Raw genomic sequence first — 26,157 nt, 5'->3', positions numbered from 1 at the left:
ACTGCTTTTCCTTTGCACAACACCGGAACCGAACACAAGCCTGGGGACTCTAACCCCAGGATTTTCCCCGACAGTGTACCCGAACCGCCGTTCCTGTGGCGTACTTGGACTGAACACAGGTCTGGGCCGGCTTCTCCCCAACAACGTGCGCGAGCCACTGTCCTTGTGATGAGCCGTACCCAACACAAGCCTGGGGTCTCAAACCGCCAGGATTTTCCCTCCGGAGACTCGAACTCCGGAGTCGGCCAGCGTTCTCCCCTCGGCCAGACAAAAAACTCTCCATGACTGTATACAAGTTAGCTACAACTCACCCATCTGCAGAAGTCCCCTCAAAATCGATGATCTCGGTGGTGACTGAAACACACGGCTCCGTGACTCCTCCATTTCCTTTGCTTCAACAGCTGGTAGGACAAAGATACCTTTTCCCTCAGGGGTGATCAGCCCGTCCACGGAACCGTTGTTCAGCGACCACACGGACCACCCTGCTCGCAGCGCCATTTTGTTGTGGAAGTTTTTCCACTTAAATAAAGTCTGCAGACGAGCGGTAGCTAACATTCTTTTATTCCCATGCACACAACATACAACCAAGCTTGTGAAGCCCCTGCATGACCACGGGGCAGGGTCAGCAGAGTCTCCCTGAGCCAAAGTCAACCTCTCAGTTAAATACCTTCTCCAGGAACAAAAGGCAGTACACAGCTGTTTCACACCTTAAGGTTCACACTCCCTTGCTACTTCCCAGAGTCCTCAAGAGACAAAAGACTGGTCCTCTGGAGTTCCTGTTTCCCCAACATCCTGACTACACCCCCTACCATTTGTCTTAAGTATGAGTGTCAGACATGTTAAAACAATGAAATAATGTGATTAATACCTTAGTGAAAGAAATTCCTCTACAATCCCACCCTTTGATTCTAAAATCAAGAATCACATTAAAACCAGAATTTCTTTCCTGACATTCTGTATATCACATCAACATTATTGTACACTTAAAGGAGTTTCACACTGTGTATCCTCACTTCACTGTTCTCCCACCACCCTTTGTTCATCTTTAATCTTCCCCACAATCTAAGCTCTCACATGCAAATGGAAACACCAATGATACAGAGGAAAGGTCTTCTCCAGAGTGTCAAAGTACTTTGCATGGCAAAGTGAAACAGCATTAGGTGGTCATTCTCTGTCACAGTCATGGCTCCTGTGCCTGAGTCATAATTCCAACGCTGATCTTCCTTGCGCTGTCACTTTTGGAGCTTGGCACGCTCTCTCCATCCCTCGATTTCTGTTCCAATGCGGCTGTAGATTTAAGGCAGAGCACGTCGTACACCTTAGTTGTCTTCCTCAGCGTCAACGACGAAACTCTTTCATTTTATTTTAAGATTTTGCTGTTCAAAATCTCCTCGTGACAATCCTTTGGAAGCCCAGTGTCGTTTGTCTGTTGTCCTGCAGATGGTCCCTGCTTCTCACTGGTCCACTTGAAGTGTTGTCTCCTAGTCACAGTTTGCATCTGCGCCTCAGTCAATCCTTCCATATCCCTCATGTCACGGTTCCTGCAATTTAAAAATGAAAACTTCCCCGGAAAAAAACCTCTTTTGCCCTATGTTAGCTTAGCACAATTAGACATGCACAATAAAGTTGTGCACTGTCTCTTAAAAATTCTCAGGGCTTCTCCCCTGAAGTAGCTTTACTCCAGGCCCTGTTGTAAGAAAAAACATTAGCCAGTGGTGTGTCCTGCTGTAAATCATGTGATTAGATCATATGATTAACCCTTTGCTGTGGAAAAAGTGATATAGATGTTAGCGCAGCGCGTCTGTATGCACACTTTCTCACAGTGACCTCTGCACTGTAAACAATACAAGGTCATGAATAACACACCGCTGGTAAATTCACAAAGACACAGAAAGTGGCAATTAAAAGGTTAAGTCAGCACGGCTCAAAAGCCCATGCAACCCAGGATGTTGCTGTCACCTTTCTGCTCCTGTAACAAAGAAACATACATATATACATCCACCCTTTGTCTCTCTGGATGGAGGTGCAATCTTGCATATTGGTGTCAAGTCAGTCAAGTTTTTGTCAGTCCAGTCAATCCCCGTGTTTATTGCTGATAGCAGAACCTCTTGTGTCGCAATAAGTTTCTACTGCCAGCAATGACGTCATTTCAAAAAGGGAAAAAAAGAATTTAGACTGGATTACCTCGCTGAATCCTTTTTGCCAGGGACTTGTTTTCTGATTGTCCCAAATAAGTGGCTTTCTCCTGAGCCCATTTTAATTTTGGAGAAGCTCACTTGCGATTGATCAACATGTTGTATAGCGCTTTCGATTCCGATCTTGCAGGCCTGCTTGAAAAAGAGAAAATTGCCAAACAAAAATCTCAGTGCACTGTTAAAAATCAAAAAAATATGAAGGCCTAGTTTTAGAAGTTGTCTAAGCGTACTTTCTTAGAATGATGAAAAAAAAAAACTAATTGGCAGGTTCAAAGTGGTACCAAAAGAAAATGCATCAGTAAATCCCCAAAACTTTCATCCACCAGTCACACACCTCACACAACAGCAATATCCTATTAGAAAATGAGTTTTTGTTTTTCCCATGTACCCAGATGTGTGTCATGATAAGACCTCCCTCACACATCAGAAACCAGAAACTCAATAATCTATTAGTCCCCACTCATCTGACCCTCCCGCAGCATTCTGTTCACCCCTGCAATGATTCAATCATCCTTCCCCAAAAATAATACTAGTTCACTAGTCTATGTATCACTGCTTAACCCACTAAGTGAACCGGACAAGATGACGGTAACAGAAATGCATGCTTTAAAATGCTATTTGGTCTTCATGAGCTTCATTGCATGTGTGTTTGTGTTAGTAGGATTAATGCATTTTTCTGTTTGTGTTATTTTTTGTGTACCTCTCCTCTTTGCGGTGCTCCAGACACTTCTCAATTCTCCACGCAAGGCAGTCGTTTTTCCTTCCCAGTTTCCTAAACCCAAATTTTATTCCCACACTACAACAGCATTCCTCTATGTTGTCCCCTTCTCCTTTGACTGTGGTCTCATCTCATCTCTCCCCCTTGCAGCAGTCCAGTGAGAGTCAGTTGTCTTTCAGCTTTGTCCTGTGTTTTCCACTGTCTCATTTTGCCATTTTTGCGCTGAAAGTGGCAAATGTCCAACTCAAGCAGTCTTTTCAAAAGTCCATTCACACAGTGAAGTTGCAGCTCCTTGGAAATGCACATCCATCCATTCAGTCATGATGATGCCATTTTTCTCCTTGCTGTCGCTGTCTTGCACAGCTGTTGCTGCTGGACCTTTTCTTCACTGCTCAGGATGCTGCTGTGAGCTCTCGAGATCTATCTCGTTGTTCTGGAACTGCATTTCTTGTCTTCAGGGAGAAATTCTTGGAGCTTGTGTTCTCAGGGTGACAAACACGTGGAAGTTAAGCTGTAAAACAATTCAGCCAAAAACTTGGCTTGAGTGTTTCTAATGGTGTTAACCTATAATTTTCTTCCGACTGCTGCACGTGGAAAATTGATCCGGGTCTGCTCTTCACCTGCAAGTGACACACTGAAACATTTTGATCATTCTTCTCATTGCTTAAAACAACACCTCTCCCCTCTCTGGTTCTGAACTCCCCTTTCTTAAAAACCCAGAGAGATTGTAGTTGTTCTACGTTGAAAAACACCAAACCCTCTTCCTATTTTGCTTATTTTTATCAACAATTTTGCTAATTTTGTGTGTGTCCACCCTAGGGGAGCTGGTGGCCTGCAGTACCACCCTCTCCCACTAGTTGAAAACAACTTTTACACACATTTCTACACTCCTCTCTTTTTCTTTTTTTTTTTCTTGTTTTTGTTCCCCATTTTCAACATTTTGTAACCCCGTTTCTCACTGTTTTTACACACACATCAACGTTTCCCACACAACCATTCTCTGCAATCTTACACACTACACATTTACTCAATTCTTACCACAGTCATGTATTGAGTTTTGTCTCTGGCCGCCTGGTGGAAGGCCTACCGCTTTACTGGATCCAGTTTACCTTTACATTCAGAGCGTCCTCTGCAATGGCCTTCTTCCCTTACCGGCAGAAAAGTGCTAAAATACCGTCACTCCACACACTGTATTGTGCAGACGTGATTATCAACGGTGGACTCGAACCACCGTTCCCTGTGATGGCCCGGTGTTTTGCAATTACTCTGGCAGAAGACTGCTTTTCCTTTGCACAACACCGGAACCGAACACAAGCCTGGGGACTCTAACCCCAGGATTTTCCCCGACAGTGTACCCGAACCGCCGTTCCTGTGGCGTACTTGGACTGAACACAGGTCTGGGCCGGCTTCTCCCCAACAACGTGCGCGAGCCACTGTCCTTGTGATGAGCCGTACCCAACACAAGCCTGGGGTCTCAAACCGCCAGGATTTTCCCTCCGGAGACTCGAACTCCGGAGTCGGCCAGCGTTCTCCCCTCGGCCAGACAAAAAACTCTCCATGACTGTATACAAGTTAGCTACAACTCACCCATCTGCAGAAGTCCCCTCAAAATCGATGATCTCGGTGGTGACTGAAACACACGGCTCCGTGACTCCTCCATTTCCTTTGCTTCAACAGCTGGTAGGACAAAGATACCTTTTCCCTCAGGGGTGATCAGCCCGTCCACGGAACCGTTGTTCAGCGACCACACGGACCACCCTGCTCGCAGCGCCATTTTGTTGTGGAAGTTTTTTCCACTTAAATAAAGTCTGCAGACGAGCGGTAGCTAACATTCTTTTATTCCCATGCACACAACATACAACCAAGCTTGTGAAGCCCCTGCATGACCACGGGGCAGGGTCAGCAGAGTCTCCCTGAGCCAAAGTCAACCTCTCAGTTAAATACCTTCTCCAGGAACAAAAGGCAGTACACAGCTGTTTCACACCTTAAGGTTCACACTCCCTTGCTACTTCCCAGAGTCCTCAAGAGACAAAAGACTGGTCCTCTGGAGTTCCTGTTTCCCCAACATCCTGACTACACCCCCTACCATTTGTCTTAAGTATGAGTGTCAGACATGTTAAAACAATGAAATAATGTGATTAATACCTTAGTGAAAGAAATTCCTCTACACTACCCTCACCTATGGCCACGAGCTGTGGGTAGTGACCGAAAGAACGAGATCGCGGATACAAGCGGCGGAAATGAGCTTCCTCCGAAGGGTGGCTGGCCTCTCCCTTAAAGGTAGGGTGAGAAGTTCGGCCATCCGGGAGGGGCTCAGAGTAGAGCCGCTGCTGCTCCACATCGAAAGGAGCCAGCTGAGGTGGTTTGGGCATCTGACAAGGATGCCCCCTGGGCGCCTCCTGGGTGAGGTGTTCCAGGCATGTCCCACCGGGAGGAGGCCCCGGGGCAGACCCAGGACACGCTGGAGAGATTATATCTCTCGGCTGGCCTGGGAACGCCTTGGTGTTCTCCCGGATAAGCTGGAGGAGGTGGCTGGGGAGAGGGAGGTCTGGGCCTCTTTGCTTAGGCTGCTGCCCCCGCGACCCGGCCTCGGATAAAGCGGATGAAGATGGATGGATGGATGGATTTAGAAGTTACTGTAAAAACATGACACTTTGAGAGAATTGCAGTATATACAATGAGACACAGACAGAAGGAAATATATCTTTACTTCAGCTTTATTAGAAAGCATAAAAAGTAAAAATAAAGTAAAAAATATTGTTTTGTATCAATTTGGTTTTTTGAGGGTTCTTTTACAAAATGACGAGCAAAAATACTGAAGAAAACATATTTTAAAAAATTATCTTTATCAAAAAATCAGTTCAAAAATCTGCTCTTATGTTCATTTTAAATTGGTAAGACAGGACATACTGAATAGGTCTGGGCGACAGACTGAACAGTCTCACTGTTGTTTTACATTTTGTGTTTGCGTAAACTGACTAACCACAGGCTGCTATGTGCAGAGTAATAATTCACTGTTAGCACCCAAGGTACAACACATTTATTATTTTTTTCACTACAAAGCCCTATGACATCACAATGAGTAAAGATAATAAAATACACAATTTTAGTATGTAATGTTTCAAGGTTAAAGGTTTAAAGGTCGTGTTCTTATAAAAGCATGAAACATTTTAGTGTAACCCCTGCCTGTCAGGAGGAGTTACGCTCTGGGTAAGAAAACACATCAGTTACCTTTATAAAGCTTTATATTGATCATATTTATATTTGCACTGTATGAGAATCCAGCAATAACATTTATAATGTACTCACTCTAAATCGAGATATTATTGGAGCAGTTTGTGGGCATGTTAATTATCTCCATCTGCATTACACTTCACATCTCCTGTTAAAAATAAATACTGCAATATTTTGATTTGGAAATTTAGGAAAAGTGAACCTCAGGTTCTTACCCAGTGCAGTGAGCAGCTGTCAGGACCCATTGTGGGTGGATTACTGTCCCCCCACACATAGATTTCTTACTTGTCAAAAAAGCCATGAAGGGCAGCGAGTGTGGCTTAACTTTTTTCCCTCCAATAATCTCAGAACCATGACCTAAAACAACAAAAAATATCCAGCCACATAAGAAAATCAGCAGATTTTTAAGTCAGTAATATAAACTAAAGTACAAAACATCATTCACCTGACTGGATGATAGAAAGAAGCATGCACGAGATAAAAACATCGCTGAGCAGATGTTGAATTCACTGAAGTCCACTGTGATGCACAGCTTTATACGCTGAGCAGACACACACACACACACACACACACACACACACACAGAGCCAGACGTGCTCTTAATGTGTTATAACAATCATCAGTAGTTTTGAAAATAAAAAATATAATTTGGCAATTTGCTCACATGTTAATCATATGTGCTTTTCAATAATCATCATTAATTTTCTAGTTTTACCAGTATTACTGTGAACTGGGTTGAAGCCACACAGTGCCCACAAAATATAGAGATCACCACCTAGTGGTTTAATGTGAATATTGAGTGTCAGTAACACAATGAGGCTAGGATCATAAAAGCAAAGATATTTGATTGATTATTAGCTCTAAAATATCTGTGACGGCTGTGTCTGATTTACAGTGATTTTGAGACGTTGAGATTTTGAGACTTAAAAGATTTTGAGACATTAATAACCTGTTGGATTCACTGAAAAGGCTGAAGAGTCTGTGACTGAAAGCTGCGAGCAGAAGTATTTATAAGAGTTTTACTTTCAGGTGGAGAGTATTTAAATGAGTCAGGCAAATGTGGATTGAAAAGTCTATGACACAAAGTTTCTTGCAAGCTGCACAAAATTTAACATGAAAAAAAAAATCCTGTATTCAGTCTGCGGTGGCTGTGATAGCTGCTAATAGAAGAGTTTATTTTTAGGAGGCGAGATGTTATCAGAACGAGAGAGAATTCACTGTATTGAAACTCTTCACTCAGTCTTCATGCCGAGTGTGTCGATGAGCCCACTCTTTGCTCCTCACTAACACAGTTTCCATGAAACAGAGCAGAAATAAACCGAGCTCAGCTTCTTTTTCTCAGCAGTGCGCACACAGCGAGCGGCTTCTCTCTGCTGAATTTGTAATTAATACTGTTACTGTGTTAGATTAATGCCTGAATGTTGCCACACCCATGTGGCATGGTAACACTATATCAAAACATACTGATTTTCCTTCAGCCTCCTCTCACTTATCGGAACTGCCTATTTTCAGAGATTACCACTGGACTGAAACCCGAGTTTACACTGGATTATTTTGGTCAGAAGGCCTGAATTTTGCAGCACTTTATTCCTACCTCTGTGCTTACGTTGAGTGTTTGGAACGAGCAAAAGCATCTGGTCTGCTGACCTGAGAGAATGAGGCAGGACATAAGGGTGTAGCAGGTCAGACAGATAAAACAGGGGCACAGCCATTAATAGGAGATAGGAGGCGATTTTGGAACACGGCCATTGTCTCAGTCTCCTTTGTCACATTCTTCCTCTGTCCTCCCCTGTGTGGTTTCCAGAAAAATCCTTAAGTCTTTATGCAGTCCTTTCTATATGTCGACAATACACACCACACTTTTACTTTTAAGCACTTTTAATTTTAAAAGGCTTCTTTTTCAGTTTTCCACCAATAAATCTTGAAGTTGACCTTGAAGATGGTCAAAGGTGGATGTGAGCCAAATTTAAATGGCTTGTTAAGATGACCCCGCTCTACACCCCTACAATGTTTTAACAGAATTAATTCAACACTTATTGAGCTATCATGTTTACAGAATGTATGGCATGTTTCCCTTAGCACTTCAGCTAGACTTTTCCAGTCATCTGATAACTCTGCCCTGCCACAAGGAGCCTGTCTTAGTAGTCTACTATCTTTTGTTTCTTCTACAAATATGCACTCCACATGTTTACACTTTGCTCCACTCTTATACATGTTCCTCGTTTTTCATGAGGTTCACCACACAGTCATTTCCATCCTTTTGGCAAAATCCAGCACCATCAGCATTTCTCTCCTTAACGCAATACCTAATCAACACTTCCTCATTGCCTCTGCTCCCTTCACCTGCACGGATGTTTGCTGCTTCATCCAACTGACTTCAGCATCACGTCTTCAATTTCAATTCTTCCTTCAAGAGACCATGCTCCATAATAATGCCTCCTACAGAAGAGTCGTAGTGCCCTCCTACAGGACAAATCCTGCAACCCTCGCTCCATAAACAGTTCACACAGTGGAAGAAATGGCCCCAAGGAGGCGCTAAATGAAAAGGCATCTCCTTCCTGTTTTTACATTGCTGGTGGACAGATTATGAGCCAAGTACAATATTGTTATTAGTCTTGGTTCAAATATGAAATCAGTAACTCAGTGAGATATTGTTGTTTTGAGCTTTAACAGTGGTGCAAAATGTTTCAACAACCCAGCTTTTTGAAGGTTTAGGCAGGTTTCTGTGCATGTGCTGGTGGTGTACTAAAGTTGTGGTGTAAGACAGAAACTCGCGACCATTAAACAGCCCGTGTGTTTCAGGAAGACAGTGTAGTGTTATAATGATAAACAAGATAATGTAAAGATGACACAAGCCCCCCCAAAAAACAGGATGCGGTTAGAAGTCAAAATGTGATCATCAGATTTGACAGAGCAACTGCTGTGTAAAACCTCCATTTCACACTCGTGCCAACACAACTTCACCTTTTTTGCTGGCATCATGCTCAGTCTTCAAAAAATCCTGCTCCTCCATGTTCTGGCATGTCTCGGACGACTCAGTAAGAACTGCAAGTCTTTCTTATTGTCCTCTGACCATTTAATGGAACGTTAACTTCATTTTGGTTTGCTTTATTTGACTTTTTCCAGCACATGTTATTGCCATCATACATGGAGAAAAAGCCCCAGAGAACTCGATGCAGTACATGGCCTCTTTGCAGAACAACAAGGGTGAACATGTTTGTGGAGGATTTCTCATCACTGAGGAATTTGTAGTCTCGGCTGCAAGCTGTGATGACTCGTGAGTAATCAAACATCTTCTGCTGTAAAATCTGACTCATGTCATTAAAACACATTTAGAAAATGTATTGATTACCTTTCACTGATTACTCCTTCAGGACCCTCACACACGTTGTTCTCGGCAACCACAATCTCAAGAACGGCAATCATCAAAAAATAGAGATTAAAAACAAAATCATCCATGAAAATTATCTATGGGTTGGAGAGGGTGATGACATCATGCTGATTAAAGTAAGTACATGTTCATGTTCACAACAGTTTACATGTTGTGTAATTTCCCCTTGTGGGACAATTAAAGGATTATTCTATGTGGTTTTATTATTCAGATTATATCTAAAGAACTATCGTATGAACATAGATATATTTTTTACTTCATGTTGTGTCTCCAGCTGTCTGAGAAAGTTAAACTGTGCCACGGAGTACAAATAATTCAAATTCCACCTGCTGAAATAAACCTAAAAGAAAATCAAGTGTGTCAGGTGGCTGGATGGGGAAAAAATAAGACTGATGGTGAATCTGTTGATGAGCTGATGGTGGTGGACGTGTCTGTCATTAACCCAAGGGTCTGTGAGGAACTATGGCCTGGTCTTCCTTCCAATGTAATCTGTGCAGGTGGATATGAAACCACCAAAGGATTCTGTCAGGTATGTTTTATGTCCTTTCAGTTTAAAATGGTTTCATGTTCACAAATCTTAAAAACATAAACATAATGACTATAAACTGATGAATTAAAATTCTTCCTCCTCACAGGGAGATAATGGTGGTCCTCTGGTGTGTCATGGGTTTGCTGTTGGTGTTGTTTCTTTCAACTACATGTATAACTGCAATTACCCCAATAAACCCAACGTCTATATGGACATCTCAAAATACCGTCAGTGGATCGACAAGGTTCTGGAAAAAAAAACATTTCTTTGTGTAAAAGATTTAAAATAAAAAGGTTTTTCTTTTCACTATTGAAATGTGAGAATTTCTGATTCTTTCATCTGTTTAATCAAAAACAAAAATACAAACGTATCCCACACTCAATCTGTCATTTCTTTCTGTAACAGCCAAAAGGCTGAATTTTTTATATTATTTCTGCCTTTGTAGTGGACCACGCTTCAGTTTGCCTGTGACAAAAGACATATTTGCATCCTTGTATGTTTTTTTGCTTCTCAAAATTTTAATTCAGTGAAGTTAAGTGTCAAAATAAGTAATCAAATTCAGACTTGAACAGCTCTTCTGGCACAGCTTTATCATTTTAACTTTTTTTTTTTAATTGGTAAATTATATTATATATATTATATATATATATATAATTTTAAATGTGCAGGTGTTACCATGGATACAGGTCAATGACTGTAGAGCCACATTCTTCTAGCAGAAAATGAGAAAATATGTTTCATAACATTTCATTTTTTATATTCCTTGTTTGTTGCTCTATGAATGATGAACAGAAGCGTACTACAGTAAAGCTCAAAAACATGCTGGGTTCAGGGAATGACTACTTTTTGGTATTTAAGTAATATGAGGATTTTGTCGGCTTACTGTCGGCTCCAACATGTGCTCAGTGGAGATTCTGTTTGTTTTTACCTTAAATGCATTACACAATACTTGTCCTCGCTCTCACAAGTCACCACCCGATGTTTGTGGAGAGGGGTGATTATTGGCAAAAAGACATAAGATTTGAGGGTAATAGTAGAATGACCTGGTTTGCAGTGGCTTGATTTTTTTTTTAAATACTGCACACACCTGTGCTGGAAGATTTTATCAAACATTATAACAACTTCATCTACTGAAACAGCATGCTCTAGTGGTTCAACAGAGACCCATACAAATGCAGGGCAATGAGGCTCAAACAGCAACACAAAAGGTTTAATTTATGTGCACTATATCTTACTACAGCTGGAGTACAGGTTTATGAGGATGAGGATAATGAATAATAAATTCACATTAATGCTGCAGATGCTGTATGAATGATAATTCAACAGATGAAAAGCTCTGAGTGTACGTGCAGTTCTGCTAACCACAGTAATAGTTTCATAACTGTGAGTGTAGAGCATTGACTCTTAATCTCAACACAAATGCAAATAAGTGTATAAAATTACACAATATACTTATAAAAAAGAGTCCAAACCTCCAAATTCTACCAACTACATTAGAATGAAATTGTGTTGATATAATTATATAGATATGAGAAGCTCTACTCAACCCAAAAGAGTCATAAACTGGCTGTTAAGCCGGCAGGAGCCAACCCAAATGCAGACTCACAGGCAGGACTTTAACTCAAAAAACACAGCTCTTATTGCTGGATATGAACAGAGGTTGAAAGAGTACTAAAATATTCTACTCAAGTAAAAGTAAAAAGTAGCTAATTTAAAATGTACTCAGAGTAAAGGTTAAATAGTTACTTTTTTTTGACAGCAGGAGAACAATGGGATACAAATCTCAAAGTAGTTGTTTTTTAATTAAAAGAAAAACAAATTAAAGTGCAATGGCAGTTAAAGTGGGTAATGGTCACAAGTATTGTTGGTCAAGTTACTTGAAAAAAGTAAGTAATCCCGTTACTTTACTGATTACTTATTTTCAAAAGTAATTAGTTACTTAGTTACTTAGTTACTTTTTAAAAACATGATCTACAACCTGAATAGGTAATAAAGTGATAGATCTTTCAGCCCAATTCTACTTTTTCTGCATAATCCATCATATAAAATGTAATTAAATTACACGCCTGCCTGCAGAATAGATACGTCTCAAAGGCATGACCAGGTGATTGAGAACAGCTGTGGGAGTCAGTTTCCGCCTACACCACACCCCGAAACCCACTGCTCCTCCCCTGCAGCTGAGCCACAAACCACTCCCACTGCACCGTCTCCTTCACTGACAATGTCAACCTCTGCTGAGAACACACACAGTCATTCAGACACGATGGTATACATCCACATAGACTTGGAGCAAAACTTCTTTCCCCAAACATCTCATACTCTATTATCCACTTAGGTACCATCACAGCAGGTGAAGTCAATTCATCACAGTCATCACTCACTCAGTCTGACCAACCCGGGTACTACTGACATCATTTGGGTCCTAAATGGTGGAGATAGGACCCCAAGTAAACATTATGAATCCCATATTGAGAGCTCTTCCTTCCTTCCTTCCTTATAATAAGGAACCACATATATTTTGATCCCTTGAACTTGAATATAACTTTCCCAAATCATAATAATTAACAACATCATTATAAATAACAACAGACCAACAACAGAGAGTGATCAAAATCTGCTGATGCTACCATCACTCCCAACACTTCTTAATGTCAGACCATTAGCAAATAACAACAGGGCTCATAACACAGGGCTTGTTAAATATCACCCGCTAACCATAGTTTTGGATATTACACAAAAACAGGAGGGACGGTGGGATCGCTCTGATCTTATTATCACATCCTCACACATCACAAACTTACGTTGCTCATTAACGCACACTTCTCACGGAATGACCACTTCTCTGCTGGTAATCTGGAACAGAAAAGCTCAGGTGCCTTGCCCACGTTTCTCCCTGCCCATAGTCTCTCTCATACAAAACGGTGGGGTGACCTCTACTGGCCACTCTAACAAACTACAGGTGAACTCACAACTGAACAGAATAAAACCGTAACTATGGGGCCTTTTGTACAAAAAAGATCATGTAAATTGCCAAACATGAAAACTTGCGTCGCATAAATAATGTGGTTAGAAGGTGTTACTTCCTTTTTTAACTCTTATGCTACGTTCCTGTAGCCCTAGACTGGGGCGTAACAGAAAGTAAATTAAGATTGATTGTAATCATACTTGTCAGTGAGACAAACTGCTGTATAAAAGGTTCACCTAGACACTTGGTAACTATTTCGCTGGCATCATGCTCGGTCTGCAGAAAAGCCTGCTCCTTCATCTTCTGGCATGCCTCGGAAAGCTCGGTAAGAAAGCTTTGTTATTATTCTCTGATCATTTAATATGGCATTAACTACATTTTCTTTCGTTTGTTCTTTTACTTTTTTCAGCACATGGAAGTCACATCATAAATGGTAAAAAAGCCCCAGAGAACTCGATGCAGTACATGACCTCTGTGCAGGACTACAACGGTCACCATGTTTGTGGAGGATTTCTCATCACTGAAGACTTTGTAGTTTCAGCTGCACACTGTGATGACTTGTGAGTAATCAGACATATTTTCCTGTAATCTCTGACTCATGTCACTGAAATGCATTTAGAAAATGTGTTGATTTCCTTTCATTGATCACTCCTTCAGCAACCCCACACACGTTGTTCTCGGCAACCACAATCTCAAGAATGGCAATCATCAAAAAATAAGGATTGAAAAAAAAATCATCCATGAAAATTATAAAAGTGTTGGACTGGGTAATGACATCATGCTGATTAAAGTAAGTACATGTTCATGTTCACAACAGTTTTACATGACATATTTGCGGTCTTATTATTCTAAGTACATTGCAACAAAAGAGCAATCATAAGAAAACTGGCATTTTTACTTTATGTTGTTTGTCTCCAGTTGTCTAAGAAAACTCATCTAGGCCACATGGTACGAACAATTCAGCTTCCACCTGAAGAAATACACCTTCGAGAAAACCAAGTGTGTCAGGTGGCTGGATGGGGAAAAACTAAAACTGATAATAATAAACCTGCTGACGAGCTGATGGTGGTGGACGTGTCTGTCATTGACAAACAAGTCTGTGAGGACCAGTGGGGTAGTCTTCCTGCCAACGTTGTCTGTGCAGGTGGATATGGCACAGACAAAGGATTCTGTCAGGTATGTGTTCTGTTTTCACTGAAAGTTAAACTTGTGTTCCATCAACAAAAGAATCATTTTTTTTAAATAGAAAAATTGAAATCTTTGCTCCTCACAGGGAGATTCTGGGGGACCTCTGGTGTGTCAAGGGTTAGCTGTTGGCATTGTTTCTTATAACCGCAATGATATCTGCAATTACCCAGATGAGCCCAACGTCTACACCGACATCACCAAATACCTTCAATGGATCAACAAAACTGTGACTGGCAGAAACAGTTTGGTGTAAAAGTTCGGCTTTTGCATACTGAAACTTAAACATTTTGAAGTGGTTTTCTCTGCTTGCTTTGTCATCGTGACCACAAAATGGAAATAAAAATGCTTCTGACAAGCCGCAGTCTCATTTCCTTTATTTCAGTGTCATTGCAAACATATGAGTTAACAAAACAAACAAGAAACTCAGATACTATGTGAAATGACTTTTTGTCAAGTGAATGTTAGATAAGCTAATATCAAGGCTATCACCATTATCCCTTCAACTTCCTGTTTTCACAAAACTACAGTGATGCTGTTAATGCTAGCTGACCAGAGTAGCGGTCAAAGCGGCTCTTCAGGTTGTTTTGTTGCTTTCATTTATTTATTATCAACAACAATATAAAATTATGCACAAAATGAACTACTTATGTAAAAATATGTGTTTTTATTTATATATTTGTATTATATAAATATTCTTTTATTTATTCACTCCACATAAAATGTAAAAAAAAAAATTATAAAATACAAAAAACAACTATTTACAATTCAACTTTTAACTATTTAAATTTTCAGATTTTTCCTTTTAAACAAATTTAAAAGGAAACAACACAAGATACTGCAAACCTTTCTAATGTGACGATGTTGTCTCTTGTTGTTTCTCCGGGCTCTCGTTCTCTCTCTCTCCCTCCTGCTCTTTTCGTGTGCTACTGCTGTTGCCAGTGTAACAAGAGGGCAAGAGAAAGAGAAAAAAAAAACCCATGGCTCCCAATACGGAGCCGGCTCGCATCATTCACTTCAAAGGGCCGGCTCTAAGAGCCATTTCGTTCGCGAACGACCCATCGCTAGAGAGTAGCAGTGACCACAGTCCCTGTCAGAATAAGTCACTATAAAATATTATTGAATAATAATAATTCACCAATTGATGAACAATATAAAATTCTATTATATTTGAAATCATTTTTTCTCTTATACAAAGACTACCTGATTCATGCAGACAAATACCACACCAAAATATATACTAACAGAAAATATCACTTAAGCGAAAATAGTGTCTCATCACAGAGATAACATACATCATATTCAACTACATCTGGAACCTGTTTCTGACTTTTCTGAAAACATTTAAAAAGTTTTTTTTTTAGTTTATTTTTTCTTTTATGTATTTATTTATTATTTAACAAATTATTTATGCATAATAGGTACTGAGCTTTAAATTACTGGACCTCAATAACTTCAGATAATTATTTAATACTGATGTGAAAAGCAAAACCTCTCCGTGAATCGTTACCTTATCGTGGTGGAGGGGTTTGTGTGTCCCAGGGATCCCAGGAGCTATGTTGTCTGGGGGCTTTTGTCCCCTGGTAGGGTCTCCCATGGCAAATTGGTCCTGGGTGAGGGACCAGACAAAGAGCGATTCAGAAGACCCTTATGAGAAAAACATCGAGGGAACAGTTTACCGTGCCCGGGATAGGGTTACCGGGGCCCCGCCCTGGAGCCAGGCCCGGGGAGGGTGCCCGAGGGCGAGCATCTGGTGGCCGGGCCTTAGTCCATGGGGCCCGACCGGGCCCAGCCCGAAAAGGGGACATGGGCATCCCCGGCTACCAAGACTGGCAATTGGGACATGGAATGTCACCTCTTTGGTGCTGAAGGAGCCTGAGTTAGTGTGTGAGGTTGAGCGGTACCGGCTAGATATTGTCGAGCTCACCTCCACGCATGGCTTGGGCTCTGGAACCTGGAGAGGGGCTGGACTCTGTCTCAGTCTGGAGTTTCCCCAGGTGAGAGGTGGCGGGCTGGGGGTGGGTATTCTATTATCCCCTCGGCTTGCTGCCGGTACGTTGGGGTTCTTCCCGGTGAATGAGAGGGTTTGTTCCCTGCGCCTTAGGGCCGGGGAACAGGTCCTGACTGCCATCTGCGCTTATGCGCCGAGTGGCAGTTCAGAATACCCAGCCTTCTTAGAGTCCCTGGGTGGGGTGCTGGAAGGTGCTCTACCTGATCACCACCTGGTGGTGAGTTGGATCAGGTGGTGGGGGAGGACACTGGACAGACCTAACGAGTAGTGAGGGTGTGCTGGGAACGCCTAGCAGAGGCCCCGGTCCGCGAGATCTTCAACGCACAACTCCAGCAGATCTTCAACAGCATTCCGAGGGAGATTACGGACATTGAGTCAGAATGGACCATGTTTAGCATCTCCATTGCTGAAGCTGCTGCATTGAGCTGTGGCCGCAAGATGGTTGGTGCCTGTTGTGGTGGTAATCCCCGAACCAAATAGTGGACACCAGAGGTGAAGGGAGCCACCAGGCTGAAGAAGGAGTCCTATCGGGCTTGGTTAACCTGTGGGACTTTGTAGGCAGCTGACAGGTACCGACAGGCCAAGGGGAATGCAGATCGGGCAGTGGCTGAAGCAAAAACTCGGGTGTGTGAGGAGTTCGGAGAGGCCATGGACAAAGACTTTCGGACTGCCTTGAAGAGATTCTGGCAAACTGTCAGGCGTCTCAGAAGGGGAAAGCAGTGCTTTACCTGCACTGTGTATAGTGCTGGCGGAACGCTGCTGACTTCAACTGAGAAAATTGTCAGGCAGTGGAAGGAATACTTTGAGGACCTCCATAATCTCATTGACACGTCTTCTAAAGAGAAAGCAGAGTCTGGGGATGAGGGGGATGACCCGCCAATTTCCGGGGGCGAGGTCACTGAGGCAGTTAAACAACTCCTTGGTGGCAGAGCCCCTGGTGTTGATGAGGTCCGCCCGAGTTCCTGAAGGCTCTGGACATTGTAGGGCTGTCCTGGTTGACACACCTCTACAATGTTGCGTGGAGATCAGGGGCAGTATCCCTGGACTGGCAGACCGGGGTGGTGGTCCCCATCTTTAAGAAGGGGGACCGGAGGGTGTGTTCCAACTACAAGGGGATCACACTCCTCAGCCTCCCTTTTGTTTGTCCAGTTTGTTTGAGTTTGTCCGCTAGGCGAACGTCAGATACAGGAGGAACAATGCGGTATTCGTCCTGGTCGTGGAACACTGGAACAGCTCTTTATCCTCTCAAGGATACTGGAGGGTGCATGGGAGTTTGCCCAACCAGTCTACATGTGTTTTGTGGACTTGGAGAAGGCATTCGACCGTGTCCCTTGGGGTGTCCTGTGGGAGGTGCTGCGGTTCGCAGCCGAGTGTGAAGCAGCGGGAATGAGGATCAGCACCATCAAATCTGAGGCCATGGTTCTCAGCCGGAAAAGGGTGGAGTGCCCACTCTGGGTCGGGGATGAGTTCTTGCCCCAAGTGGAGGAGTTCAAGTATCTTGGGGTCTTGTTCGCGAGTGATGGGAGAAGGGAGCCAGAGATCAACAGACGGATTGGTGCTGCGTCCGCAGTGCTGCGGACACTGCACCGGTCTGTCGTGGCGAAGAGTGAGCTGAGTGTAAAAGCGAAGCTCTCAATTTACCGGTCGATCTACGTCCCTACCCTCACCTATGGTCACAAGCTGTGGGTAGTGACCGAAAGAACGAGATCGCGGATACAAGCGGCGGAAATGAGCTTCCTCCGAAGGGTGGCTGGCCTCTCCCTTAAAGGTAGGGTGAGAAGTTCGGCCATCCGGGAATGGCTCAGAGTAGAGCCGCTGCTCCTCCACATCGAAAGGAGCCAGCTGAGGTGGCTCGGGCATCTGAAAAGGATTCCTCCTGGGCGCCACCTGGGTGAGGTGTTCCGGGCATGTCCCACCGGGAGGAGGCCCCGGGGGGCAGACCCAGGACACGCTGGAGAGATTATATCTCTCGGCTGGCCTGGGAACGCCTTTGTGTTCCCCCGGATAAGCTGGAGGAGGTGGCTGGGGAGAGGGAGGTCAGGGCTTCTCTGCTTAGGCTGCTGCCCCCGTGACCCGGCCCCGGATAAAGCGGAAGAAGATGGATGGATGGTGAAGAGCAAAAGTGAGGTCAGAGATCAAATGTGATAGCCCATACACCAGTATCTTCTCCTAAACGTTTCCAGTACAAACAAAGGGAGCAGAATTATAAGCAGAGTTTTAAAGATAAAAGTCATTTTATAAAAGTTTGACCTTTTTTGACCTTAAAGAAGAGGCCAGCATTCCCAGGAATTTCTATATATCATTGCCTATATGTTCTCAATACAAACAGTGACAGTAATGATCATATATAACATTATTGTCACTTCAACCTTCAGAGAGTTTCTATTAACCTTGAAGGAGAGGTCAGAAGTCACCAAGATGACGGCTGAGATGCAGGTTTCATTACTGAGATGATTCACGAGTGTATCACTGAGTGTGTATGTGAAAGCTGCTTCATCTGCTTTGTTAAGAAACTCATTTTAGTTCATTACACATTATCCAAAAGTGTCAGTACAAGTTAGCATTTTTCTGTTTTGGGGTTTTTTCTTTTTCTTTGCCTGTCCCGGCACTGTGGCAATCAGAATTATTGTGGGAAGGCCAAGAGAAATGCCCAACCGGTTCACTTGATTGATCTTTATTATTATTATTATTTATGTATTTATTTATATTTATTTATTTGTTTATTTTAAGTTTTAAGTTATTGCAAATGGAAAAGACATGACTGGGGGACTGAAAAGGGGAAAAACGCAGAGAAGAGAATTTCAAGAAAAGGAGAGGGAAAGAAAAATAGAGGGCAAGAGGGACAGTGAGAAAGGAGACTAAAAATCAGCTGGATCACCTGCTGGAAGAAAAAGAAGAAACCAAGAATAAAGAGAACAACACAATGGGGAGACCACAGCATCAACCTGGATAAGTTGATGCTCACGCACCTGTGCACATGAAAGTGCTTGTATTCAAAAGGTTCATGTGAGAGTGATAACTTAAGATTATCATTTGTACTTAGAAAAATATAATCATTTATGCTTAGAGACATATAATTGTTTGTATGTTGATAAAATATGTCATCCTTATTTAGGTCTGCTAAGGTTCTGTGTGCACTGTGTGCACCATGGGAGGGGAGGACGTTCCCCTCCCTTCTGCTGTTTTGGCATACCTCATACACATGTTAAGTTCATGGGAAGGTCACATCTTGTTTGGTGATATATGGTATGGCAGAACACACACTCTATATCTTTTCAGTTACAACAGTCTTTTGTCTTAGTTGCGCTGCTGCAAGGAGGACTCCCACTATTCTCCCGGGAGGCTCCTGGCACCGGTCATCTTGGGAGTTTCATCTCTTTGCAGATAACATAGTAAAACATTGTTAGGCCTGGCTGAGCAGTTTTCACAAGCTCATATTTTGACACACACACACACACACACACAAACTATGCATATTCATGTAATCACTGTTGTCAGTAAAAGTAGCTGTACGGGGAGTCCGTCCGAGGTTGAAGGAGTTCAAGTGAAAGGAACAGCATTTGACCCTGGTCGGCTTCCCTTGCGAGTGAACTCACAAAGAGCTCTGTCTTGTGTCTTGTTTTGCTGCTGCGGTTGGTTGTCTTATGTTCCAGCAGGGTTTGTGCTTAGATAAACCCAACAGTTCCTCCATCGAACTATCTAATAGTGGGTGTGGGGAGCCATAGCCCTGCCCCCCAAGACATGAAGCAGGCATGGATGAGATCCAGCCCCCAGACATCTAGAGGCCCCCAGAGCACGAGAGCCCTGGGAGGACCAGGAGGGGCAGCTGTGCCACCAACCTAGAAAAGAGCTGAGGAGAGCCCCCACCGTTCCCGCGGGCTCTGCCGGCAGCCAGCTGTGCTAGAGTGGACTGAGCTGCGAGCCTAATTTTCAAATATTAATATTCATGTAAACTCTGAAGTGATATTAAGGTGTTTTACGATCACAGTTTAAGGTATATTTGGTGTTTGAACTATTTAAATAGGCAGCTAAGCGTTTGTAGAGGGAGTATTATGATTCCTAACCACTGTGAACAAGTTTAACAGATGGTTTCTCCTAAAAGCTTGGGTATTAATTAATGAATTAACTAATAGGCACAGACGTTTACTCTGCTGTGTGAAAATAATAACATTTTTAAGTTATCTAAGTGGCTTATATATCACGTTTAACAGACGTGATATACAGACGTCTCCGAAAACGTCGCAGCACTTTTGCAAATATGTAATGTTTTGATAAATCGAGCAGATATTTGAAGTTTACACAACTACATCCTCGCCTGAGAAAATCTTAAAAGTTTATTTTGTGACACAGAAAGAGTTATAGGAGTCATATATAACTCCAGTTTCCATTGTTGGACACTGGAATTGGCTGCGTCGCGCTATGAATTCTGGGATAGGTTGGGCCATGAAGAATACACCCGACCCATCCTTCAAATCTGGGGAAACGGAGGCCGCATTTGTCGGCCGCATTTGTCGGCCGCATTTGTCAGAGTCTTCAAATTTGAACGGTCTTCGTTGCGTCACTGTAACGTAATCGGCCTACAAATGCGGCCTCCGAAGGATGCAGCCCCTGAATTTGGACACAGCTACGATACCGGAGACTGCTTCTTCTTCTCCTCCAGTTGATCAGCTACCTGATGGTGGTAACCAGGCCTCACTGTTTCATGTTTCCATGTCTATGCTTCGTACTTACCATTTCCTCTTTGTTTCTTTGTGCCTCCAGTAACCTTGTCAAGTCACTGCTCAACTCACCTGCAGCTCAGTAATCTGCACGCCGGCCTCCACGGCAAGATTCACTTTATTCACTTTGTGTCTCAATTGTGGAAACCTAAACAACCCACTGTTCTCACTTGCCTGTCCTCTTGCCCGCCATCTTCTCAGGATCATTCACTCATTCATTCACTCACTCACCAAAAGTTCATATAGTTTTATATATAAGATCATATAAAACCCAGATTTAATTTCATTTTTTCTAAAATGTAAAATGATGAAATGAAGGACAAAACGTAGATTAATGTGACAGACTGTGTTGCAATGCAGTCAGTGAAAAGGTTCCAGAGCAACCAAAGATAGCGTGATTGACTAAGCTGCATCTTTGCTCCAATTAAGGATGTGGTAAAAGAAGTCAAGATAAGTGTTGACATGTTTAGCATCTAGTGATAAGATTGCCCACTGTTGTTCTTATCTTTTTGTATCTTCCTTTAACATTAACTAGTAATAACTTTCTGAACCTCTTCACAAATAAAATTTTAACCATTGGAGAAAAAATTACTCATAACCATCTCACAGACAAAACATTATGCACAGCTACTTTCAGTACCATTGATATTCATTTAGAGTACTTTTCTCCAATTGATCTTTCTGAGTTAACTTTAGTAATCCTCCAAACCATCGGCATGCCTTTTAGACCCTATTCCTACAAGGCTGCTCAAAGAAGTCCTACCATTAATTAATGCTTCAGTCTTTTTTAATTAAAAAAAAATGTCACGGATAAGTCTAAAAAAAAAACAAAAAAAAAAAAACACAATGGTGGTCTAGTACTACCAAGTATTCTTACTCTTGATGGCATTACCTTGGCCTCCAGTAACACTGTGAGGAACCTTGGAGTCATTTTTGACCAGGATATTAAATATATTAAACACATACGTTGGACTGCTTTCCTCCATTTGTGCAATATCTCTAAAATTAGAAATATCCTGTCTCAGTGGGATGCTGAAAAACTAGTTCATGCATTTATTACTTCTAGGCTAGAATACTGTAATTCATTATTATCAGGAAGTCCTAAAAACTCCCTGAATAGCCTTCAGCTAATCCAGAAGTTTTGAAAGTTTTTCCTTCCCACTGTTGCCAAAGCGCTTGCTCATAGGGAGTTATATTTTTATACATATATTATCTTTACTTTACATTATAAAGCGCCTTGACACAACTGCTGTTCTGATTTGGTGCAATATAAATAAAACTGAAGCTAACTAAGTTACATAAAGCTGGTGGTCACCAAACACTGACTTTATTTAACTGTTAAAAAATCTTAATGCTCATTAAAAAATCTTAGGACATTTTTACCACAATGTAATAAGGCTGTACATGTATAAGCCTCTATCTGTCAAAGCATCTTATCACTTATATGAAAACACCAAGATTAAAGAGGAAAGTCCCACCCATTCATGTTATCTGAGTGTATCGGGTGGCATTGCAGCAGATTTAAACAAAAGTTTAAATAACGAACTATTTTTAATTTTCTATTAAACCCCAGTTTCATTTTGTTGCTTCAAGGTACGAGCTAAACAAGCTGTCATTTTTGTCCACCCAGAGAAAACAGAAATAAGGACTCTCAGTAAGCAGAAGAGTAGAAGTAGCTCACTTATCTTCTAAATTCAAGTCTTTTGGTAAGAAAGGGGCGTATATAATATTCCGTGTTTATTCTAAAACTTGAAGTCTGTGTTTTGGAAAGCTGCAAAACCACATTCATCAAAGGATGTTACTGCAAACTGTGATAAAATCATGTTCTTGCGAGGCGCATACTCTGCATTAGTTTGTACTTATTTGTGTTCTGATATGCCTCAGATGATAATAAGTAGCAGCACATCAGCACTTTTTTTCTGGCCCACCAATGTGTAAATATGAACGTTTTAACTTGAGCTTTTCTCTAATTACATTTGCACTTGGACCACCGCTCTATATGACCCAAGTGCACAACTGAAGCTACATTTGTATAAAGTAGTCAGATATAAAAATCACTTTTCACGGCTCCACACTGAAAATAATTTGAGTTATATATTTCTCCTTTTTTCACTTTTTAAAACTTTCAAATTACATGCATATTTATTATTTTTGTTTTATTGTTGATACCATGTCATATAATCTACTGATGATCTTGGATTTTAACGTATTCAACTATCCTACACGAGCAGGTCTTAACATAAAGAAGTTTGAGCTGTGAAGAAGAAATGCAGAGAGAGAGAACAAGAGCAAGAGAGGCAGCATGGCTGACGTAAAGTGCTGTACATGTTCCAGTGTACAGCACTTTGTGCTTTATAAAGAAAATGCCGATGATGATGATGGCCCGTCGTGGTAGATTTGAACCCAAGCTTCTGCAGCTGTCAGGGTTCCTGGCCCAGCATTTTCAGTTTACACTCTCTCACAGTGTAGTTTTCCATGTGTTTCCGGTTTGTTTAGTTCTACTTCCTGTGTTATTAGTCAGATTTAGTTCAGCTGTGTACTTATCTGTTTCTAATCATCATCATCCTATGTATTTAAGTCCTTAGTTTCCTCCAGTTTGTTGTCTTGTCACCCTCAATCCCACATGTGATTCCAGTTCAGCCATTCATTAGTTTCATGTTCTGTTCATCCTGTCATCACAATAAACACCATCCAAGTGCTTCACCAGCCTGCGGGTCCTGCATTTGGGTCCTCTCTTCTCCACATCCACACACCAACGTGACACCTGCTGAACTCAGTGAACTACGCTACCTCATATCTTCTACTTTGTGTGCTTTTTGCATTTACACTTAGCTAAATAACAGTAGTTTAGGCCATTTAAAACAACAAAGTGTTATTTCTGGTGCTGGTACACAGTACTTACTATTTACTTAAAACACCTAGTCAAGAAACTATATATACATAAATTTAAATGATTCATGGCTCTGGAGAGATTTAATTGTTTTGTTTTTGTTTGGTTGTTGTTGTTTTTTTTGTTCATTTGAGCTCTGTCTGTCTATAAATCTCTAAGGAAGTCCAGGCAAACAAAATCATCTGAAAAAAATATTAAAATTAAGTGTCATGTGGCTTAGTGGCTGAAGACTAGAATTGATGACAGAAGTGTTGACCAACTGAGGGCAGCTGAAATGTCTGTAAGAAGAAATTGCCTGGTCTCCTATTACAAGTATTATTTGTACTTTTGGATAAACAAATAAAGGAAACCTTTAAATATACATATTTTTAGTTATCAGTTAACTTGTTTGTACTTGAAAGATTGTAGTAACACCTTTTTTCTTTTCACAAAATAAATTATTGGCCTACAGCCTTCGAGTGTTCCTAATTTTTTGCTGCCTGGTTCCATACAAGGCTTACAATTTGATTTTTGTCTGATGACCTTTGAAAGCACCTTGGGGCAACTGTTATTGTGATTTGGTGTTGTATAAATTTAATTAAATTAAATTAAATTGAATTGAAATAACAATAATAAATTATAATAATAATGACCTATGTTCATAATGGGATGATTCTTTTCCTGGATTAAAACAAGAGACCTGCACAGTAAGAAGACTCAATAAGCAGCTCTCCTCAGACCGATGCACACCTGGCTCCCTCTAATGGTCAAAGAACAAAACAAATACTTCTGTGACAAGGCATAAAAAAAGAAAAATGCATGATAGTCTAAATGACTGAAAGCAGCAAAAACTCAAAAATCTAACAGAAACAAAAATACGAACACTGGAAAAAATGAAAAAATGGAAGCATATGAAGCTCATGTGTAAGTATTTGTACTTTGTTACTTCCCACCTCTGTTGTCAGCACATAGAAAGTAGCGTAGAGAGCGGCAGAGAGAGGGCGACACAGTCTTTAATCTTTAAATAAAGATTTAAAATATCATCTCATATTTGACCTCTGACCTCTCTTTCAAGGTAAATAGACATTTAAATGTTAAAGTGATAATAATGTTGTACAGAGCCATTTAAAACTATGTTTATCACTGCCATTGTTTATATTGAGAACATATAGGCACGTAAGATTGATATACAGGAATTCTACATATTACATTACATTAGAACGTTGACCTCGTCTTTAAGGTCAAATAAAGTCAAACTTTTATATTTTTAAAACTGCTTATAATTCTGCTCACTTTGTCTGTGCTAGAAACATTTAGGCGATGATGCTGGTGTGTGGGAATTCTAAATGTCACATTATAGTTTACATCCAAATGTCACATTTGACCTCTGACCTCACTTTTACTTTTCATATTTGCCTTTCTTTCAAGTCGACCCTAAAATGTGTTAGATAGTTAAAGGAAATAGTTTTCTAAAGATCAGTACCTGTTATCCATTATCCGCTCCTACATAATGTCTGTGTAATCACATTGAACATCTGTCATGCTACATGACACATCAATAAATAACAATAATAATACAATAATCAGTAATAATACCAGCATCACCTCTACTGTTGTACTACTATGAATAGTAACAATAATACTGATAACAAAAACGAATAAATCAGTGAAGATAAATAATGATATCAATGAAAATATGAATGGAAATATGTTTCAAGAAGGCTGCTAAAAGATTTGTGAAAAAGAATGACCCTGGTAAATTAGCCTCACCCCTTCACAAATGTTTAATATGCTTTTTCTATGTAAGTGTCTATCCAACATTTACACACATTCATACTCTATGCTCTTCGTCGGAGAGCAACTTGGAGTTAGTATCTTGCCCAAGGATATTTGGCATGTGGACTGGAGCACCCAGGGATCGAACCACCAACCTTCGCAGATGACTTCCTCTAACCCCTGAGCTTCAGCCACCAAGGAGGCGTCATTATTGGGCAGGTCAACAGTGCTTTTGTTCTTTATTACACCTCAGCTGTAAAAGACTGGTCATACACAGACAGAGAGCTGGAAGAAATGTGTATGGAGGTGTGGACCCGCTCCTGAAATTCTGATATATTAGCTCCAGTTTCATCTTTTATATGATTTTTTATATGGTGTGAAATTATCTAGACTAATCAGAACCCCTTTAGAACCCCACTGTATATTCATAGAAATATATAATATGTGCATAGAAATATTAAGAAAGATTAAGCCACGGTGATGGGAAACATCAGTGATAATTGTAACTGCACCAGCTGTTTTATAATTACTTTGTTTGAGAACCAATTTGGACTGAATTGCTGATG

General features: G+C 41.3%; 2 protein-coding genes across 2 annotated transcripts; both read left to right on the top strand.

Moving 5' to 3' along the window:
* The first annotated feature begins 7,638 nt into the window (after positions 1-7,638).
* On the top strand, positions 7,639-10,382 carry LOC146491099 (granzyme B(G,H)-like). Its single transcript, XM_085151993.1, has 5 exons — positions 7,639-9,185; positions 9,274-9,424; positions 9,522-9,654; positions 9,813-10,067; positions 10,174-10,382. Exons 1-5 carry the CDS (start codon positions 9,128-9,130, stop codon positions 10,354-10,356), a joined length of 780 nt encoding a protein of 259 aa, XP_085008119.1. The 5' UTR covers positions 7,639-9,127; the 3' UTR covers positions 10,357-10,382.
* A 2,199-nt stretch (positions 10,383-12,581) lies between these two features.
* Positions 12,582-14,669, top strand: LOC146491098 (granzyme B-like). The gene is made up of 5 exons (XM_085151994.1): positions 12,582-13,357; positions 13,442-13,592; positions 13,690-13,822; positions 13,951-14,208; positions 14,306-14,669. The coding sequence occupies exons 1-5, from the start codon at positions 13,300-13,302 to the stop codon at positions 14,471-14,473; spliced, it is 768 nt and encodes a 255-aa protein (XP_085008120.1). The 5' UTR covers positions 12,582-13,299; the 3' UTR covers positions 14,474-14,669.
* The last annotated feature ends 11,488 nt before the right edge of the window (positions 14,670-26,157 follow it).

The sequence above is a fragment of the Neolamprologus multifasciatus genome, chromosome 23, assembly GCF_963576455.1.
Source record: "Neolamprologus multifasciatus chromosome 23, fNeoMul1.2, whole genome shotgun sequence".
NCBI classification, from domain to species: Eukaryota; Metazoa; Chordata; class Actinopteri; order Cichliformes; family Cichlidae; genus Neolamprologus; species Neolamprologus multifasciatus.
Note: the sequence above shows the minus strand (reverse complement) of the source record. Positions and strands in the feature narration are given on the sequence as shown.